This window comes from Portunus trituberculatus, chromosome 9 (genome assembly GCF_017591435.1).
Source record: "Portunus trituberculatus isolate SZX2019 chromosome 9, ASM1759143v1, whole genome shotgun sequence".
In the NCBI taxonomy this organism is placed as follows: Eukaryota; Metazoa; Arthropoda; class Malacostraca; order Decapoda; family Portunidae; genus Portunus; species Portunus trituberculatus.
The window spans coordinates 13,406,850-13,419,955 of record NC_059263.1 but is presented as its reverse complement, the minus strand read 5'-3'; the positions used below and the strand labels follow the sequence as shown (position 1 = coordinate 13,419,955).

Below are 13,106 nucleotides of genomic sequence, written 5' to 3'. Positions count from 1 at the left end.
CTTCCTGAATGATTGGTCATCTCTGAAAAGACGTGGAAAGGTGTAGGGTGGAATTATCAATTAACGTGCACAAAGCTGTTGGCTTTGACTGGACAGAACAAAATACTCAAGGAATATCTTCACTGAGAGCTGAAACTACCAGTTCACCACCACCATCACCACCACCACAACCATCACCATCCATCTCTCTACCATCCTCACCAAGCAGCTTATCTGAGTCCTCACGGCCTGATCGTGACCAAAACAACCTACTGTCACCCCACCACTATGCAGTACTGTTGACTCTCACTAACTCAGACTAATAGTGGAAAAGGTTGGTCTGAGAGATGCGAATGTCCAATTTATACGAATTCCCGACCCACCACACCCCCCAAAAAAAAGAGGATGGGCAGTTCAACTCTGACTTTAGGGAGGACAGTGCAGGATTTATTTTGGAATTATTGTCTCCTCCGAAACCTTCAGTCCCTAAATTACCAGATGGTGTAATTTATTTTTTAATAATTGAATACCCTTCCCATCAGGAAGCCATTCTTAAATGTCTTGTACAGTTGTATCATAGCATGACTCAAACCCTAAAAAATTATGTATGACTTAATGCTTGTGTCTAAGCAAAAAAATTTACGTGAATATTTTTCTCTCTTGATAAATTTCAACCTTTGGTGTCTCTCTCCCACTCAGTGACCCACTCCGTGACATCATCAAGAGGGGTCATGCATCATTTAGCTTTACTTTTTCAGAAAACTCCTTACAGGCATAAATTGACTAGAATTAGAATCAGAAACTTCCTGAAGAGAAGACAACAAGAAATAAATGCATAACTGTGAGAAAGTTGTGGTTGACAGCTGGATCTTGAACCCTCGCCTCCCCTCCCTTCATACATGCATGTTACCTTCCCCTCCAAGACCCTCTCACCTCACCTCACCTCACCCCACTCCTCACTGCCACCTTCATCATCTCCTCTCTATATCATAGGACTACTATGATCTTTTTAACTTTTTTTTTTCTCACTACTTTCATCATCACAACTATACATCATATAACTCTCACAATAACACCATTACAAAAGATTATTTTGAGACAAAGGTATAAAGCTGGACAAGACAGTAGTAATTACTTCACTTTATCATTATCTCACATCAACACACTATTAATGACTCAGGGAGTGTTCAGTTCCATCATAAAATGGCAGATTACTGTGATGTTGCTGATGGTGCCTTCCCAACCCTCACTATGAGTGAATACTATTTTCTAGAGAAGCAAGGATCTGATGCATTATCATCCTATCATGCTCCAGAAAGTCACTATTGTATAAACAATCATGTGTGAAAATTTTGTCAATGAGATGAATACAAATAACAAAACAAGGATGATATTATGATAAATCTTTAGGAGCAAATATCTCGAAAAATGTTTTTTTTTTTACACTTCAAAAATTTCCACAAAATCGGTATAAACTTTGATCAACTTTTGACTGCTATCATTTCAAACTACAACTAAGAAAGAAAAACAGGCTACAACTTTAGTCCCTGGGTTGGCCAGAGTCCAACTTCTCATGAAATCCATCTTTTTGGGGTCTGAGTTATTGAGGTTTAGCAGTATATCACTACCATGCCAATCAAACAAATACAAATACCAAGGCAGTGATGGAGTCAGAAAAACAAATCTTCAGGATAATAAACGGTCTTAATAAACGGTTTTCTACACTTCAAGTAATTTCACAAAATTTGTTACAGATATGATAATGTATTGCAAAGAATTAATAGAAAGTATAACTAAAGAGCTATTTTTTGTATTGAGAAATTTTTCAAAAAGATGAAAAGAAAATGGGAAATTAAAGTGGACAAAATTGAAAGTGAAAAAAAATCTATTTTATTTTTTGAAAACTGAAAACAGATGTGGAAATTTTATAAATATGATATATAGATACACCAACAATATCTATGCATTTTTTTAAGATGATTAATAAAAAAAGTAAAGGCTGTGAAACAAAAAAAAATGTTGCTTTCTACCACTATCCCAAACTCCTTGAACCAAATTTTGTGAAATTCATTAAATATCATAAGTTGACAGCAACAAACAAAATGCTACAATTTCAAAGCCAGAGGATGTACTATGGAAGTGCCCCCCATAGACACACCCCTGAAGGATTGATGCTAAACTATCCTCGAAAAATGCTTTCAATTACACACAATCAGCCAATTACCTTGGACCAAGTGGAATTGGGCCAATGGTTGTTAGACCTTTCCTTCTCTTTGTGACTTGAATTATCTCAAGGATGTTTCAATACATTTATCCCTTAATTTATGACAACAGCTGTTAACTCTTGAACCAGATCCTTGGTGGGACTTTCTTTAATAATTTTGTTGCATTTGGCCAGTGCCTGTCCTATGAAAAATAAATAAATAAACAACACACACCTCATCTGTGGCATCAGGCTCTCCTCAGTCTGACAGCCAACATCTGATGCCTTGGGTGGTGAAAGAGCCACATCAAATTTCACTCTCCTCTTCTTCCTCCTGCCAGTGTTTATCAGGTAAGGAGAACCCAGTGGCAAAGAATCTTGTTTGTCTAACTTGGACTTCTCTGCCTGATTGAGGACAAAGCTGAAGTCCTCCTTGCCAAATTCTGTAAAGGAGATTTGAAAGCAATGTGAAGTATTGCATAGGGGAAAAAAATATGGATGTGCTCAAATAATTTTATCTTCACCTATCTATATGATCCGGGGATCTATATACCATGCTACTAGCAATGGTACACAGGGTAGCTCTGACAAAAGCACCACACATACTGATATGCACAAATACTTGTGCTCTGAGTAGTGTCAGAACAAAGGAAAAGGAATGATGGAAATAATATCACTTTTGCTGGCACTTACATGCAAACTTATCATGAAAAAATGAGAGAGAGAAGAGAGAGAGAGAGAGAGAGAGAGAGAGAGAGAGAGAGAGAGAGAGAGAGAGAGAGAGAGAGAGAGAGAGAGAGAGAGAGAGAGAGAGAGAGAGAGAGAGAGAGAGAGAGATAAGATAGTGTCGGCCAATGTGAGGGGCTTTCACACAAACATTGGGGAGCTCACTCACAGTGTTATTATTAAGAAAAATATAGATTTAATGTTTGTGTGCGAAACTTTTTTAGATGCCAAGGTGCCAAGCAATTATGCCCGTATCAAAGGGTACTCACCATGGATTAGAAAAGACCGTTCTACACAAGGTGGGGGTGTGGCATTCTGCTTTAAGGAGACTGTGAATGCTCAAGTAGTAGAGCCACCCACACCCATACCTGGGGAACTTGAGCTCTTGACATTGAAAATAATCGACAGCAATGGGAAGGGCCTATTGTGCGTGGCTTGCTATCGGCCTCCATCACAGGGAACAGTGTTGCTGGACTACCTAACATTAAACCTGGACTCTTTGATGACTGCCAGTCAGTGTGACAGTGTAATAGTGATTGGCGACCTAAACCAGCACACAGTCAGGGACGCCTTTAACTCACTACTGGTTGTGCATGACATGCACAACTACGTCACCTTCCCCACGCACAAATCTGGGTCATCCCTGGACCCGGTGGTGACGGATCTTCCTTCCCACACAGTACAGTGCTTCCCACTCGACTTTGTAGGGACCTCAGACCACGTGGCTGTATTCACCAGAGTACAGTTCAAGACACCACGTGAGGAGAGCTTCGAACGAACCCTCTGGAGCTGGGAGGCTGCCGACTGGGATGCCTTTCGTGCTGCACTGAGGACTACAGAGTGGGGAGGAGTGCTGCGTGGCGACGCCAACCAGCAGGTGAGGCAGCTCACCGAGCTGCTTCACAACATGCAGGTCTGCTGGGTGCCGCACTCGGTCCATAAAACAAAGGCATCAGATCAGCCTTGGTTTGGTCCTGCTTGCGTTGCCGCATCAGATGCCAAATACAAAGCCTGGCGTGCTCTCAAGAGGCACCCGACGGCCAGAAACAGACTGAGGCACCGAGCGGCAACAAGGCATATGAATGCCACGCAAGCATGGGCTATAGAGCAGTGGAGGGCAAACCTGAAAAACAAACTAAGGGGAGGCCAGGTTGGCTGCAAGCAGTGGTGGAGCCTTGTCAAAGACAAGCAGGGTGAGTCGCGGGGCACCTCCGTCCCTGCACTCCACCAGGCAGACGGCAGCTTCGCCCACAGTGCAAGTGACAAGGCAGACCTCCTGGCCAAGCACTTCGCTGAAAAGATGTGCATCCCCGACCCCGAAAGACCCTCTCCGCTGCTGCCTCAAATAGTGAAAGAGACACTAGTGAAAGTGATAACAAGTGAAGTGGAAGTGCGAGCGATTCTCGAAAGTTTGGACGAGAACAAAGCTGTGGGGCCTCAGGACATCAGCCCGCGCGTTCTACGCCAGTGTGCTGCTGAGCTGGCGCGCCCCTCACTTCCTCTTCAATCACTGCCTCGCCACCTCCACATGGCCTGAAATGTGGAAAGGAAGCAGTGTGGTGCCTCTTCACAAGAAGAACTCCAAGGCAGAGGCAAAAAATTACAGACCCGTGTCCTTGCTGCCTGTGCTGAGCAAAGTGCTGGAAACAATTGTGGCCTCACGAGTGACGCAGCATCTCGAGCGCCACCACCTGCTGAGCAACAGGCAGTTTGGGTTCAGGCAAGGGAGGTCGGCGGCAGACCTGCACCTGCTCCTCTCCACGAAGTGGAGTGAGGCCCTGGACCGAGGCAAGGCCACAGCAGTAGTGGCTCTTGATATCGAAGCTGCGTTTGACAGAGTTTGGCATGCAGCGCTCATCACCAAGCTCCGCGCTGTAGGCGTGGACGGAGCACTCCTCCAGCTCCTAGAAAATTACTTGAGAGCCAGGCACCTCAAAGTAATTATCAATGGGCGGAATCAAAACCACAGCCCATAAGGGCAGGCGTTCCTCAAGGGAGCTGCCTCGGCCCTTTGCTGTGGAATGTGTATATCAATGATCTGCTACACCTCGTTCCTGCAGCGAAGGCGTTTGCAGATGATATAACACTATCCCACAGCTACGGACTGGAGGAGAAAGCTGCAGCCACCTGTGACATCAACGCCACCTTGAGCCGCATCGCAGCCTGGGGAAGGAAGTGGCAAGTTAAGTTTGCTGCTCACAAAACCCAGCTGCTAAGCATCACCAGGACGAGTGAAGCCCTGCGCCTCGCCTTCAACGGGGAGACACTGACGCCGCGGGAGGAGGTGGAGGTGCTGGGGTAACTTACGACCGTAAGTTAACTTTCAGGACCCACTTGGAGCGACTAGCCAGAGAGGCCTCAGGGAAGCTGGCATCCCTGAGGAGAATCTCCTACCTTCTGGACGCCAAAGGACTGGAGTTGCTCTACAAGTCGCAGGTCCGCTCCTCCTTGAATACGCCTGCCTTGCCTGGGGCGGCGCGGCCAGCAAACATCTCGCTCTCCTGGACAAGGTCCAGGACCGAGCGGCGAGGCTCATCAGGGAGAGTGAGCTCGGCTTCCACCCTACACTGCACACCCTCCAACACCGGCGGGACGTGGCGGGCCTCACCGTCATGTTCAAGGTGCAGCAGCAGAGGGTGGCTCACCTGCATGAACTCCAGCAGCCTGCCCGACAGGCCGAGATTGCCACCAGAACCGTCATCCGTGCCCCTGGGGAGCTGCTCCAGCCCAGGTGCAGAACGTGGCACCAACAAAGGCAGTTCCTCAACACGTATATCGGCTTGTGGAACGCTTTTGTTGCTGTGCAAGCGAGTGTAGAGGGCTGCTGGTCCACGCAGCAGTTCAAGTGTACAGTGAATGAGTGGCTGCTACGGACAGACAGACAGAGGCAGGCTTTCGGATAGAAGGCATTAACTGTGACTTCTTTAGCCTAATATTGTACTAAGTATGTAATGTATAATGTACAAAACTCTGTATATCTATGTAAATTGGTATAAATAAAAGAGAGAGAGAGAGAGAGAGAGAGAGAGAGAGAGAGAGAGAGAGAGAGAGAGAGAGAGAGAGAGAGAGAGAGAGAGAGAGAGAGGGGAGAGAGCTTTTTCAGGGATTTCACAGACGCCGACCGCGTTTGTTATGGTTCATATAATGCGTCGTCCAGTCCCTTGACAAATTCTTCCCAATTGGTGTCATTCTATGGGAATTACCAGTAAGTATGATCTATTACATATTGGTATCTTGAAAGAAAGAGTTGTTTTGTGGTGTAGTACCAATCATCACTTTGTTTACATCTGTGACGATGTCTTGGGTTAGATTTTTTAACCTCTGTTCTCACCAACCACTGTCTCAATACTGAACCTTGGCCTTATACGACACAGTCAATTCCTGTTTTTTTTTTTTTTTTTTTTTTAGAAAAAGGTGCATTTTATGTGCCATCAAATATGGTAATAAGTCACAAAGAATGACACCAGTCAAAAAGAATTTGCCTACATGATCATACACCATGCACTGCATAAGCCAAAACAAGACACAAGATTGCTGATCAGTGAACTTATTCTTGACACAAGCAAGATTCATTCCATGTGATGCCGTTACTCCTCGAGGTAAGAAACACTTTCATACAATTAAATTTGCACCTATGTTTTAAAATTTCTCTCATACATATATAAAAAACAGACCATACAGCCTCTCAGTTACTGCTGATGCCATATACCAAGTAGATGCTTATATCTCACAAAAAGATCAGTATATAAGCTACTAGCAAATATTGAAGTTTTTAAATACAAAATATTGGAATTCAATAATGATTTAAATGCATGTGAGTCTTCAAATGTTGGATGAAATCCTTCACTCCATATTCAGAGCTTAAGTCTGCTCACTTAAAATTTTTGTTATTTCAATGTCTGCCAAAACCAGGTGCATCTTATGAGCCATCAAATACGATAATAATTGCTTCAAGCACTCTTACACAAGCAACAACTGATTGTTCAATCCCAATCAATTTATTAAAAATTTCTCATCATTTTTTTTTAATGTTATGGGCTATAGTGCCTGTAGGCATAAATAAAGAGTATATGTGGGAAGCGCTGTTAAGTTTCTGCCCATAAGTGGCACAGGCAATTTCATTTACAGTGGTACCTATATTAGGGCCCATATCACCACCCAAGTGCATCTTCGGTGTAACCACCTAGAACCTGGGTATCATGGTGACATGTAGCTAACTTTAAGAGGACTGTCCGGTGGCCATGGTATCGAAAAATCTGAAAAAAAATCAAAAATCCCCAAAACATCACCAGAGCATCCCCAAACATATGGCAACATAGTGATGGAGTATTTTGGGGAAATACGCTAAAATACGTATTTAAACTTTAAAGGGCCCCTGCCATGCCCATCGCAGCCTGGACTTCCCTCCACCCCAATCTCTGTACCATAAATGATGATAATAAGAACGGAAAAAGCCATGGAAAGTGGTTTGTTTGGTTAGGAAAGGTGGGCGCTGGCAACTTAGTACTCTGGCGTACACAGGAACACACCCTCTGTCCCCTTCCATTTCAGTGTCTGTGTGACTGTAATGGGAGGAGGATCTATTGAGTATTTCACCCATTATTTCACACCTTGCAAGCCACAATCCAGCCTATTTTACCTGCCTTTTTTGCCTTTTTTGCAAACGGTGCAAGTGGAAATTACAAGTTGTAACGACCATGCATGAATGGGAGACACCCTCGCCTTCCAGTGACTAATAACTACAATCATTGTAGGGGCGACCAGGTGCCATATGAGTAGGGAGGAGGAGAAGGAGGGACAAGCCCAGAATCATCCAAGGTGAAATTGTTAGTAAAGGTTTGAGAGAAGAGTTCAGCTTTGTAGTGCTTGAAGATCTTCTGATTGGATATTTAACTTCTGATTGTCTTCTTTGATGTAGAGTGCTTCCAAGATGCTTAAGCATCTTCCATCATGGCATCTATCAATGACTTCTGTATTTTCTTCTATGATTTTTCTTGTGATAGTGATAACGTGTTCATCTAGAGGGTTTTTTGGGGCTCATGATGCTAAGTGCATTGTTAATCGACAGGAGAGCTTTGTAGTAGTCATGCCAATGACTACTACTATTTTGCAGCTAAACCTATATACAGGAAATCCTCACAATTCAACAGGGTTACGGCAGTTTTTCATCGGTTGAATCAGCATTTATTCAAATCGTGAAGCAATTTTTCCCATAAGATACAAAAAAATTAGTGGGGGATAGGAACCAACCTCCAGCCTAGACCCCCAAAACATCACTATAAGCTCTAAAAACACTAACCTAGACTATATCAGTACTATTAAAGGCTTCATTTATATCTAACTTTTTTTTTATTAAACACATTAGGGTGCTGTACAGTACACTTTTTTTGGGAAAAAAAAAAAAAAAAAATTTTGCGGTATTTTTCCAAATTGTTGATACTGTTGATCTAGGGACACCTATTTGCTCTGCAATGACACTGTGAGCTATACCTGCCTCACACTTTCTTATTAGCTCAAGCTTTTCCTTGAAAGGCAGGAAATTGTGCTTCTTAGGGCTGGGGCTGGAGGTGGCTTTGTGCGGCATGGTCAAAGCGGCGTGGAGGCAGGAGGTGGACGATGGCTAAGGCGAGAGTAAGGTAGAAGAAGCGACACACTGGATAGCATTGGTTTACACTTCCGCCTGACAGGCTGGTGGCACGCCAGATATAAATGTCGAATTCCCGACGTCGGAAAGTGCTGAAAAGCTGCCAGATTCGCCAGATAACTTAATTTAACACATTCAACTCGGTATGCTGGAAAAAAATGTTTACGTCATATATGTTCTATCAAACTAAGTAATAAATTATTAGGAACATCTCTAATCAGCTTCAAGCACAGAGAACGTAATATGGCAAAACGAGCCAAAAATGCTTGGTTCATGGTCTCAGTTTTGGGACACTTCATCACCTTGAGTGAATTACGTTATTTTCAGTAAGCAACCACATTTTATTGGTTCAAGTTAATTAATTAGCAATCAAATCCAGAAAATGTGACGAATATCAAATAAACACGATGTTTTGATGCAAAATCCTTGTATGACTTCAGTGAAAGATTGTCCGTTCCGTATGTAAACAACATCAAGCAGGTTTCTACCTGCTCCCCACCGGTTATAGGCAAACAGTTCAGGGTCTGGATGCGATGCTGACGGTCCTTTGCACCAATCTATGAAGTGCTTTGAGCAGATAGCATGGTCCTTGGTAGCTCTCCACGTCGGGCCTCGTTTACATCGTGTCTCCCATAATCTTCGAGCCGCGTCTTTCTTCCTGGGAAACACAGTCCATCCTTTCACGCCTTGGTTTTTCTTTTTTGATATAGAATTGCAGTCAGCTACAGCACATGTATAAACCGGCATTCTGTTCCAGCTCTAAGAACACTCCACACTAGGGTGACCAAATTTCTGAGACAAATTCCGGGGACATTTTCAGTTCAGGGAGGTAAAAACATGTAGTGTTTTTGCACTGGAAAAACTAAAACGGGGACACTATTCGTACCATTTCTAAACCAGCAATCAAAAGTTTCTCTCGCCTTATTTACCCAAGTTGCAAAGAAAAAAAATCTGTACCTGATGAAATATCTGAGATCATGAACACCCATTAGCTATTAAAATGTGTCCGCTATACACTTCACCGTCTTCACGGAAACTATATAAAAAAAATGAGGCCTTCTCCTTATTCTTGACATTCTAAAAGAGTAATTATAAAAGGACATAATTATCATAATCAAAAGGAGTAGTTTTTAATGCATCAAATGATCTTTCAGTTACAGAAAACCGGGGACAGCAGTAGCTGGGGACAGGTCACTGAAATCGGGGACGTCTGGTCACCCTACTCCACACGAGCTTCCAAACGACCGCGGGCCGCGGGGCTGTTTTGAGAGGACTCGGTGTTCCCGAGTTCAGTTAGTCTTTTCAGTTTGATATGCCTTCGGCCGCAAAAATGTTGCTCTACCAAGATTATTACAGAATGTATTCCTTTGCAATATTTAGAGGAGAAACAGTGCTCTCAGTTGAACTATATGAAAAAATGTTTCACACTAAATATGTAGTTGAGACTAGTAAAAAATGCGAGAGCATTGAAACCGCGACTGTGAGTATTAAGCTTATAATAACAGTTTTGTAGAGTGTGTATTACCAGATCATATGGATAATGTTAGGATAAACACTTGGAACTAATGGTTTGCAGTACAAAGACTCAAAACCTCAAGATTTATTATGATATGAATTTTAGAATGTGTGTCTCTTGCGAGCTGGCTGGCTGTATACCGAGTCGCGTATTAAAACAGCCAGCGATCAATGGCAACCCAGCAATATCCAACGTCGGGAATTGGCGAGTCAGTCGGTCGAACCTTGAGGATTGGGTATTAATTAACTGAGTTTGAATTGGTGATAATCAGAACTGCGAACGGTCAAATCATGAGGATCCCCTGTACTATGTGTGACTTCTGTGTAGGTTTTGTCTTGCTTTGAGGGCTGTTCTTCAGGAGGAGGTGGCTTGTTTTCTTGTTTCATAATAAATTTGTGGTTTCCCTTTTCTTTCAGGCTCCATTGGTCTGACTTTTTTCTTGACTATTCTTGTTATTATTTTTTTGTCTTCTTGGTGTGCCGTGGAATAGAGTGCTTGGTAGAAGATGACTATGTCTTTCTTCTCACTGGTTGCGTTGTTCTTGTTATTGCTGTACCAACGGTCGATGATCTTCTTAGTCTGCTGTTCAATGTCATTTTCTCTATATTCATTGTTCACCAGTACCTGTGTTGATCTTTCTACTTCATGATGTACTTGCTGCCAGAACTGCAATGTGTTAGTGCTCTACTTAAGTAGGTGCTGATGATAAAATCTTTATACCTTTGTGGGCATTCATTCCTACCATTTAGGCAACGTCCAGGTTTTTGTTGGCTTGTTGCTTTGATGTGTACTTCTGTATTAAGAGACTCATTCGTCTGCTTAATGAGGATGTCAAGGAAAGGCATGCTGTCATTAACGCTGCCCTTATGGTAGAGTTGAGGCCGGATGCTTGTCCGAGGTGGTGTCTCAGTAGTTTGGCGTCAGCTTGGGCCTCCATTTATATGAATATAGTGGTACTTCGACATACGATCACCCTAACATACAATTTTTTTGATATACGACAAAATTTTATATAATTTAAGCCTTGAAATACGACTATATTTATGAGATACGATTAGCCATCAGTAGGTGGCTACCCGCGTCCACCCGAACATTCAGCCCGAGTTATGTATCGTTGTTCATCCTTTGTGCATGTATGTGTCTGTGCTCCTCAGCAGTGTGTATTTTTTATTTAGTTTTGTGAACTCAAGACTCAAGATCATGGGTCCCAAAAGTAAAAGTTCGGCGAGAAACACACAAAATAGCCTGTATTCACATACTGATTACACTTAGAAATTCAATAAACGAATGAGTACAAATGGTTTTCTGCCCACAAGCAACTCTTCCTCTTTGCAATGCAAAATATCGGGCCTTGCGTCCGATCGGGTTCAGCAGCCTTGGCTAGAGCAAGAGAAAACGGGCCCCTTGTATCCTCTCTCTCTCTCCTGCAGTCACCTGTTCTGATACCACTCTCATTCAAAAGTTGTCTCCCTGTAACATGGTGAGAGACCTATAGAGAGGTACAGAACTATTGCTTGCAGGAGAGGTGGCGGAATTAGACACAGTGAAATCACTCGTTCCCACCCTCCATCATTGGTGACACAGTGACGTAGAGCATGTGTTTACTCCTGCCCACAAGCAACTCTTCCTCTTTGCAATGCAAAAAAAAACAGAAGTCTCTTGATGTTATGGTTACCAAAATATCACAGGTTGAATGAGGTAGTATCATCGCGGTTTACATGGCCTTGCGTCCGATCGGGTTCAGCTGCCTCGGCTAGAGCGCAAGAAAATGGGCCCCTTGTATCATATCTCTCTCTCTCTCTCTCTCTCTCTCTCTCTCTCTCTCTCTGTTCTGATACCACTCTCATTCAAAAGTTGTCTCCCCGTAACATGGAGAGAAACCCAAGGTATAGAAGTAACACGCGCAGGAGAGGTGGCAGAATCAGACACAATGAAATCACTGTTGATCACTCCTACCATTCATCGTTGGTGAAACAATGATATAGTGCATATGTTTATTCCTAATCAGTGTTGCCAGCTCAGAGGCAAAGAAAACAGGAAGAAAGTAACCAAAATATAGCCATAAAAAGCCTAAACGTCTATCAACGTGCCCCATGCCTTGCATGATGAACATCTATCTATGTGTCCCAAGTTTTGCGGGTTAAGTTGTTATTTTGAGCAATATAGTTAATTTATATCATGCATACAATAAACATTGTATTTATCTTATATCAAATCTATATTTGGTTGGTATTTAAAGCATGTTATTTTTATTTTTATTTTTATTTTTTTTTTTGGGTGGGATGGGAGGTAAATTCATATCACAAGAATGAATTAATTGTATTTACATTAATTTCTATGGGAAAAATTTATTTGATATATGATTTTTTTTATATACAATGTATCTGCAGTATATTCCCAGATTCCCTATCTTGTTGTCTTCTATGCACCTTATGAAGAAGTTGACTAGTAAGACTTCAAGGGGTGAGCCCATGGCAACTCCATCAATCTGGTAGTACTTGTTTCCTCTGGGAGAAGTGAATGGCACTTCCTTGGTACAACATTCCAAAAGTCCACGCAGCCCTGACTCAGGCACATCTAGGCTCGGGATGGAATCGTTGTGATACACATGTTGAATGATGAGGTCGATGGTGCGATCCACAGGTACGTTCGTGAACAGACTCAGACGTCTAACAAGGCGATGACTCTACTGCTGTCGCTGGTCTTGAGGATGTCCAGGAACTCTGATGCTGATTACAGGGAGTACATAGTAGGTATGTAGGGGGTTAGGAGAGTACATAGTTTTTTGGCTAGCTTGTAGGAAGACGTTGGGATCTATGAGGCGATTGGCCGGAACTTGTTTCCAGGTTTGTGTGTCTTCACATTCCTGTAGCAGTATCACATGGTGTATACTCCGGTCAGTTTCTCAAACTCGATGATAATGCTGGCAGAATTATTCTTTGCTATCAATTTGTTCACTTTAGTCTTCAGAGCTTCTGTAGGATCCACAATGATCTTCACAAATTTACTGATGTCACTTAGAATTTCATCCAACTCCT

At 42.8% G+C, this 13,106-nt stretch overlaps 1 protein-coding gene across 1 annotated transcript in view; it reads right to left on the bottom strand.

The window, feature by feature from the left end:
• The window catches only part of LOC123501429 (centromere-associated protein E-like), a 128,403-nt gene that overhangs the window by 53,240 nt on the left and 62,057 nt on the right, over positions 1 to 13,106 (bottom strand). The window contains exon 12 of the mRNA XM_045250256.1: positions 2,418 to 2,625. Within this exon, the coding sequence (XP_045106191.1) occupies positions 2,418 to 2,625 (208 nt within the window). The remainder of the gene's footprint in view (positions 1 to 2,417; positions 2,626 to 13,106) is intronic.